The sequence below is a fragment of the Indicator indicator genome, chromosome 37 (assembly GCF_027791375.1).
Source record: "Indicator indicator isolate 239-I01 chromosome 37, UM_Iind_1.1, whole genome shotgun sequence".
NCBI lineage: Eukaryota > Metazoa > Chordata > Aves > Piciformes > Indicatoridae > Indicator > Indicator indicator.
Genome location: NC_072046.1, coordinates 4,538,262 through 4,547,197, shown reverse-complemented (window position 1 = coordinate 4,547,197; position 8,936 = coordinate 4,538,262). Strand labels below are relative to the sequence as shown.

The window sequence follows — 8,936 nt, the reverse complement described above, 5'->3', positions numbered from 1 at the left end:
GCTGGGATGGTTTGCATTTATCATGAGCTTCTCAGAGAATTCTTCCTTCCACAAAACTGCCTCTGGGCCTGAGGCACTGCAGCACTGCTATAAAAGGCAGCTCAGCTCTCTGCTCTCCCATCCACTTCTCTCACCTCCTCCTTGACAACCAGGTGAGTCTGAAGCCTCTTCTTCCACATCAGATCTCTCCTCAATGTAGTCTTCTGATGATAGGGGCTGTCCTAGTACAGGTCTGACAGCTGCTTGCCCTGGGAGAGGAAAAGTGAGAGAAGGTCTTCTGCAGAGAGAGGCTGGGACTTAGCTGAGGTGATCGCTGGGCTTGAGTTGGGCAGTGCATGTAGGTCCAGGAGTAAACATGACTTCACCCTCGTTGGGTGCAGTGCTGTTTCTCATTCTTCGCTTCCCCCCCTATCCTATCTGTCAGGTGAACCTGCAGCCCCAAGACTATGTCCTGCTGCAAGCCCTGTGGCCCAACCCCACTGGCCAGCAGCTGCAATGAGCCCTGCTGCAGGCAGTGCCAGAGCTCCACCATCGTCATCCAGCCCTCCCCTGTGGTGGTGACCCTGCCTGGACCCATCCTCAGCTCCTTCCCTCAGAACACTGCTGTGGGCTCCTCCACCTCTGCTGCTGTTGGCAGCATCCTCAGCTGTGATGGAGTGTCCATCAACTCCGGGGGCTTTGACCTCTCCTGCATCACCAACCGCTACTGCTGCAGACCCTGCCGCCCCTGCTAGAGCTGCTGGCAATGGCCTCAGCAAGAGCTTCCAAGACATCAGAGCATGGCCCTCAACAGAGATAGTCTTCAGGACACTGTATTTATAACTTTGGACGATTGTTGCTTTGTTTCACTAGTTTCTCTCTCTCCTCTTTGCTGTCCTGCTCTCCCAGTGTTAGCCTGGAGGGGATCTCTTGGCCACCCTCCCCCTGCAGAGCAGGCACATGGATACTCTGCAGTAGCTTCACTCTGGCATAGTGGCTCCTTGTGCTCCCTGTGAGCCACCTCCTTCTCTTCTGTAGATTCATTAAATTTGTGCTGCATCCAAGCCTGGGCCTCCCAGTCCTCCTTCCTTCTCTGGCCACACACCAGTCTTCCACTCTGCTCAGGGGAAAAGGTGGAGGAAAAGGGGGGTGGGACTCACAGAATCGCAGAATTATTGTGGCTGGAATAGACCTCTGAGATCGTCAAGCCCAGTTTATGATGCTCTGTAGAGGGTTTTGTTTTATGCCCTTTGCCTTGATGGTGATGAAGACATCTCTGCCTACTGCACAGCCTATGACTATCAGAGTAATTAAGTAACAGAGACATTGTGTTTCCTAATGCTCCTGGGCACTGAGCACTTTCAGAAGTACAGGACAGGTACCAAATGAGGCCCAGCAAACAATGCTGAGGGTGACCCTGTCTAAACTCTCCAGGTGCTCTGAGGTAGGCCCTGCCCAAGCTCTTCTAACACCACCACTGCTCCTTACGTGCAGGCCAAGGTCTTCCCAGCACTGCAGTCCCTGCTGCTTGGAGATCTGTCCAGCAACAGACCTGTGCAAACTGGAACCACATGGACACTCTGGAGGGCAGGGCCATGCCCTCACAGCAGGACACCTCCCCTTACAATGGGCTCTGCAGGGCACAGGACCAGTCTGGGCAGTTACACTGAGAGAAGGAGTACTGGTACTAAGCCAAGGAAGACAGCACCCCAGCATGGGTCCAATGCCCCTCTCTACCCTGGAATCAGCCAATGTACCCCAGGGAGGAGCCTTTCAACACACAACAGAGGTGACATGGAGAAAACCCTGAGAATCAATACACAGCTCTGGGTACATCCATCTGCCACCACAGACACAAATCTAATATAACCTCTTGATACCCTTTGGGGCTTCTCCTGTCTCTTGAGCCTGACAAAAAGCCTGGAGAGGAAGTTCAAATGTTCGTGTTCCTTAGTGTAATTCCCTGGGTGCAGTGAATGTTTCCATAGATGAACATTTTCCACCAGTTCTGGTTCACTGGAGAGGTCCCAGGTGACTGGAAGCTGGCCAAGGTGATGCGCATCCACAAGAAGGGCCAGATGAAGGAACCTAGAAACTCCAGGCCCTTCAGCCTGACCTCAGTGCCAGGGAAAATTATGGAGCAGATTGTCTTGGGGGCAATCACAGCGCACCTGCAGGACGGCCAAGGGATCAGGTCCAGCCAGCATGGATTAAGGAAGGGCAGGTCCTGCCTCACCAACCTGATCTCCTTCTATGACCAGGTGAGTGCCTGGTGGATGTGGGGCAGGCTGTGGATGTAGTCTGCCTGGACTTCAGCAAGGCCTTTGACACCATCCCCCATGGCAATCTCCTGGTCAAGCTGGCAGCCTGTGGCTTGGACAGGAGCACTCTGGGCTGGGTTAGGAACTGGCTGGAGGGTCAGGCCCAGAGAGTGGTGGTGAATGGTGTCCAGAGAGTGGTGGTGAATGGTGCCCAGAGAGGGGTGGTGAATGGTGCCCAGAGCGTGATGGTGAATGGTGCCCAGAGAGTGATGGTGAATGGTGCCCAGAGAGGGGTGGTGAATGGTGCCCAGAGAGTGATGGTGAATGGTGCCCAGAGAGTGATGGTGAATGGTGCCACTGCCAGCTGGAGGCCAGTCACTGGTGGTGTCCCCCAGGGATCAGTGCTGGGCCCCATCCTGTTCAATATCTTTATTGATGATCTGGATGAGGGGATTGCGTCCATCATCAGTAAATTTGCAGATGACACCAAGCTGGGGGCAGGTTTTCATCAGTTATAGGGTCAAAGGGCTCTGCAGAGGGACCTTGACCGTCTAGACAGATGGGCAGAGTCCAACAGGATGGCATTCAACAAGTTCAAGTGCCAGGAGCTGCACTTTGGCCACAACAACCCCAAGCAGTGCTACAGTCTGGGGACAGAGTGGCTGGAGAGCAGCCAGGCAGAGAGGGACCTGGGGGTGCTGGGTGACAGCAGCTGAACATGAGCCAGCAGTGTGCCCAGGTGGCCAAGAAGGCCAATGGCATCCTGGCCTGCATCAAGAATAGCAGGAACAGGGAAGTCATTGTGCCTCTGTGCTCAGCACTGGTTGGGCTGCACCTCGAGTCCTGTGTCCACTTCTGGGCCCCTCAATTTAAGAAGGACATTGAGAGACTGAAGGAGCTGGGAGTGTTTAGCCTGGAGAAGAGGAGGCTCAGGGGTGACATCATTGCTGTCTACAACTACCTGCAGGGAGGTTGTAGCCAGGAGGCGGTTGGTCTCTTCTCTCAGGCAACCAGCACCAGAACAAGAGGACACAGTCTCAAGCTGTGCCAGAGGAGGTTTAGGCTTGAGGTGAGGAGAAAGTTCTTCATGGAGAGAGTTGTTAGATGTTGGAATGTGCTGCCCAGGGAGATGATGGAGTCACCATCCCTGGAGGTGTTCAAGAGGGGATTGGATGTGGCACTTGGTGACATGGTTTAGTAGTCATGAGATCTTGGGTGACAGGTTGGACTTGATGATCCTTGAGGTTTTTTCCAATCTTATTGATTCTGTGATTCTGTGATTCTGTCCAAGTGACAAAACCAGCCCTGTTGCTGACTCACAGAAGCCATTTATCCCAGATGAAGCTCTGACTGAACTTGGACTGAATTATGGGCAGTAGACCAGAGCACAGAGGACCTCACAATCTTCTGACTACCAATGATGCTTTGCTGGAAGTGACCATTGCCACAAAATAGCTGACTCCTGTTGCACCCCATTGTATGTCTGCAAGTTCCTAGGTGCATTTGTTTCTTCACTGCCTCATTCTTCATTGCCCAAGGTGCCTGTCACCTGTAACATAGACCATGGGTGAAGATTTCATCAAGTGTGGTTGCTCAGAGAAGAGAATGCTGGGAGAGAGCTGCCAAGGTCTTTGTCCAAGACAGCAAAGCTAGGGTAAGACATGCACTTGGCTGAGCATCCCTCAGCAGCAGTAACAATCAGTTCATGCCTGAAAAGAGGAAATTAATTGACCATGTTGTCAAGTAACAAAATGCCCTGCAGGGAGTCCCAGCCTCCCTTTTCTTCACCTTTTGCCATGAGCAGAATTGAAGAGCTGCCAGAAGAGGAAAGAGAACTCAGACACCCAGGCTTGGATGCAGCAGAACTTTAATGAGTCTAGAGGAGAAAAGGAGGTATATCACAGGGAGCACCAGGGAAAGCCACTGAGGTGGGGTGGAGCTGTTGCAGGACATCCATTCTGCCTAGCCTGCAGAGTTAGGGAGGCCAACGGATCCCCACTACCCTGGCATGGGACTGAAGTACAGCAAAGTGAAAAGAGTTCTACAAGAGCAAAAGAAGGCAAGAATGGTCCAAAGATTTAAATAAAATGTGTTGAAGATACATCTTGTGTCCACCACCATGTTCTGATCTCTTGAAAGTTCTTGCTGAGTCCATTGCCAGCAGCTCTAGCAGGGTCTGCAGCAGTAGCGGTTGGTGATGCAGGAGAGGTCAAAGCCCCCGGAGTTGATGGACACTCCATCACAGCTGAGGATGCTGCCAACAGCAGCAGAGGTGGAGGAGCCCACAACAGTGTTCTGTGGGAAGGAGCTGAGGATGGGGCCAGGCAGGGTCACCACCACAGGGGAGGGCTGGATGACGATGGTGGAGCTCTGGCACTGCCTGCAGCAGGGCTCATTGCAGCTGCTGGCCAGTGGGGTTGGGCCACAAGGCTGGCAGCAGGGCTCACAGGGCTTGCAGCAGGACATAATCTTGGGGCTGGAGGTTCACCTGGCAGATAGGATAGGGGGGGAAGCAAAGAGACACATGAGAAGCAACACTGCACCCAACGAGGGTGGAGTCATGTTTACCCCTGGACCTGCATGCACTGCCCAACTCAAGCCCAGCAATCACCTCAGCTAAGTCCCAGCCTCTCTCTGCAGAAGACCTTCTGTCCCCTTCCCTCTCCTAAGAGAAGGAATTCAGAGCCCAGAGCTAAAGCAGCCTGTATCATCAGAGGACACATATCACAAAGAGACCTGATGTTGAAGGAGGAGCAGAGGCTTCAGACTCACCTGGTTGTCAAGAAGGACGTGAGAGAAATGGATGGGAGAGCAGAGAGCTGAGCTGCCTTTTATAACAGTGCTGCAGTGCCTCAGGCCCAGAGGCAGCTTTGTGGAAGGAAGAATTCTCTGAGCAGCTCATTACAAATGCAAAACATCCCAGTTGATGGCACAGGCTGTGTCCTGGTTTCCTGTTCTCCTACCTTTTCATTTCCTGCCTTCTGCCACATCCTTTCCCATCAGAAAACTGGACATGCTAGAGTGAGAGCCCCATGTGTTTCCAGGGCAAACAGATGTCACTGTAGGCAGAAGAGTCAGCTGCAGTGCTGGTGGCATCCCATGCAGGCAGGTGATGTGTGTCTGGCTCATTCCTGAGGGCTTGTTTGTGGCCAGGTTGTCAGGAAATGGGCACTGCTCTCGTGTTTCTCATCCAGCTGCCCAGGGCTTGTTGCATGATTACATGCAGCCTGCATGATTAGATGTGTGTCTGTTTGTGCTTGTGTGACCCTGGTTTGACCTCTCAGAAAAGCACTCAGGTAACTGCAATGTAGCCTCTGCCTTCTGTGCCTTCAATTTCTTGCTTTATGTCCAGGGAGAAAGGCCAAGAAATCCTGCCTGTCTGTGCAGGCCTGTGTGGATCTCCTTATGGAGCAGTGCTGCTGGTGAATGAGATGGGACCCAGGATCCTTATGTCCTTGTCAATATCACTCAGTATTGAGTGGTGGGTGAGACAGAAGACACAACCTCACACCAGGTTGCCTAAAGGGACCAAGGTTCAGAAGTTCCTTTTCTGTGAGATGTGGGATATATGGTCTGACACATCTTAGAGGTAACATAGCTGAGGGCTGCCTTTTTCAGCTTCTTTGGCTTCCTGAGATCATTGCCAGATCTATGCTTCAACCAGGACCTACACTTCTTTCATGGGGGAGAAACTGTGAAGCTTAATTTGTGGTGCTTGCCCTCAACTTCATTTGCATCTCCAGCTATAGCACATCTGTGCCTCTATCAGGCCATGGAGCCACCAGATTCACCTAAGGGCTGACATCTCTATGAATGTCATAGGTTGACTTCAATCTGCTGCTGGTATTCAACACCATGCTGACATCGTGCTAGCTTCAAAATGGAAGTGGTAGCTGGAGCAAAGAATCACAGGGCATGAAGTTCAGCTTGTAACATGAGAGGCTTCCTGTTCAGTTGCTGTTTCCAGGTTATTATGTTGATCTTTTCCACTGGGCTGGATTCTGCATGCTTGGGTGTGGAGAATCATTTTATTGATGGCTTCTGCTGCTGCCTCTGCTTTTTGCTGCACTTTTCTGCAGATTGTGCTTTGTATCATTTCCAGCAAAACTCTTTATCTCAACTCTTCATCTCAACCCCGGTTGTGTATGTTACTTACCCTTCCACCTGTGTGTCGGGAGAGGGGAGCTTGTTAGAGAGGGCTGTGTTAACCCAGCACAGTCCATACTTAGCACCCAACGTGAGGCTTGAGAGCAGCTGTCTTAAGACAGATGATTTTGGCAGGAGACAAAAGGGTTGAGATAACAAGAAGTGAGCTAACAAGAGGATTCATTTAAGGCTTGAGGCTTCTTAAGAGAGTTTTATATACATTTTTAACCCATCATATATTTGCTATGATGATGCACTTGCTTTCCAAGGGTGGCTGCAGTCAATGTGCTGGGGTCCTGTATGTGATCTGGGGCTGTTTGGCTGTTTGTCATGTCAGGGGAATGGCTTAAAGCTGTGCTGTTGCTGTGCTAGTTACTGGTGGGCCAAGTTTTGTCCAGAACAACGCAGGACTCTCCCAAGAATACCACTGAGAGAGCTGCCTGAGCTTGGATAACTATGAGTGGCAGGGTGTGTGGACAAATGCCTACAACGGTAATGACCTCTGGTGTTTTAGAATTTCTCCCATGACCAAAATCCTGACAAGCTGGTGAAATGTTTGGAAGAAGTCTATTGCCAGCCCAGAAGTTCCCAAGAAACAGAAATCACTGTGATGTCTTGAGGCCTGTCCAATGTCTATCAAGCCCTTCTCATCACTGTCCAGTGTGCTCAGGGGCAAGAGAAGGTCTCTGGGCCTACAGACAGACCAACAGACATGGCAGCTGCACCAGAGAACCAGCCTGTGCCAGGTTCAGCTGCCCCTGTACAGAAAAAGAAGCATACCAGGAAAGCAGCTCCTCTGGCAAAGGATGAGGATGAATCAAGGTCATCAGGGCAACAGGAGAAAGAACCAGGGGCATTCGCTCAGTCTTTATCTCTGGCTTTGGAAGATGGTCAAGGACAAACAGTGGATGAAATGAGTTGCAAGCCCCAGCAACACAAGGGAAGTCTCTCTTCCTCTGCACAGACCTGTGTTAGAGCTGTGAGGCAACCCTCCTGGGAGGTCCAGAGAATCCAGGGGAACTGTTCTGTTCCCTGCTTGTATGGTCCCTTGTCTCAGTCATGAGGAGCAGGCACCTCCCTGTCCTGGGAGACACTCACCATGGAGTACCCTGTGATTTTACTTGTGTGACCATGGGCAGGGCATGAGGAAGTGGGATGGAAAACCCACTGTAGTCCTGGCTGCATGAGTCTGTGAATTACAAGGGAGTTCTCCCCCAAAGGATGCTGCCTCGGTTTCCATTGGAAAGTAGCCTAAAAAGAGCAGACAAACTGATCCTCCTGAAGGGACTCCCAAAGCATCTTCCCAAGATGGAAATGATTCCAGTCAGAACTAGAGGGGCCCTGCCTCCAAACAGGTGGAGGAGAGGGACAGCTTTGTTTATTGGACCCTCTGGCACCAATGGCTTGGCAAGCTGAACCCATGAGAGGATAAGGCTTTAGTAGATATAGGTGCAAGCTGCACTCTGATGCCATCAAACTACAAAGGGTGGAACCCATTTGTGTTTCTGATATGATAGAGGAACCCGAACAGCTGTGTTAGAAGCAAAGCATCGGATGTAAGCCACAGTTTGCTTTCACCTGGAGGAGTGGAAGGAGTCACTGGAATCAACTGCTCCAGGAGTGGAAACACAGCCCCACCATTTGGACTGGTCATGGACTGATCCTGACTGTATTGGAACAGAGTGGAGCTCCAGAGCATCTGCGGTGAGAAGGCTTCTGTGTACTGTATACAAAATGAGCAATCTCATTTTGAGTGAGAAAGGACAGTGACTGCATGATATGTGTTGTGTGATGTTAGTTGCTGCTGGGCATGATGCAGATGTGAGAAAATAAGGGGTGAAGAATGTCATGGTTGAGTTGCATCTGCTGCTGGTATTGAATCCCAGGCTGCTGTCATGCCAGCTTCAAAATGAATCATAGAATCATAGAATCAAGAAGGCTGGAAGAGACCTCAAAGATCATCGAGTTCAACCTGTCACCCTACACCTCATGACTATCTAAACCATGGCACCAAGTGCCACGTCCAATCCCCCCTTGAACACCTTCAGGGATGGTGACTCCACCACCTCCCTGGGCAGCCCATTCCTATGGCCAACCACTCTCTCTGTGAAGAACTTTCTCCTCACCTCCAGCCTAAACCTCCCCTGGTGCAGCTTGAGACTGTGTCCTCTTGTTCTGGTGCTGGTTGCCTGGGAGAAGAGACCAACCCCCTCCTGGCTACAACCTCCCTGCAGGTAGTTGTAGACAGCAATGAGGTCTCCCCGAGCCTCCTCTTCTCCAGGCTAAACAGTCCCAGCTCAGAAAGTACTGTGGAGCAAAGTATTATGGGGCTTGAAGTTCAGATTGTGACATTAGAAGCTTCATGTTATGATTGCTGCTTCCAGTTTCCCTTTATCTTGGGGTGCTGTTTTTTTCTTCTGGGCTGGCTGTGTGTGCTTGGGTGAGGGGAAACAGTTTTGTAGCTGGCTTCTGCTGCTGTGTCTCCATTTTGATGCACTTTTCTGCAAACAGTTGAAGGTAATTGTGCATTGCATCATTTCCAGTAAAACT

General features: G+C 51.2%; 1 protein-coding gene across 1 annotated transcript; it reads right to left on the bottom strand.

Annotated features, from left to right (window-relative positions):
* Positions 1-4,406: 4,406 nt before the first annotated feature.
* LOC128978503 (feather keratin Cos1-2-like) lies at positions 4,407-4,706 on the bottom strand. The gene has a single exon (XM_054396448.1). It carries the CDS (start codon positions 4,704-4,706, stop codon positions 4,407-4,409), a length of 300 nt encoding a protein of 99 aa, XP_054252423.1.
* Between the last annotated feature and the right edge of the window lie 4,230 nt (positions 4,707-8,936).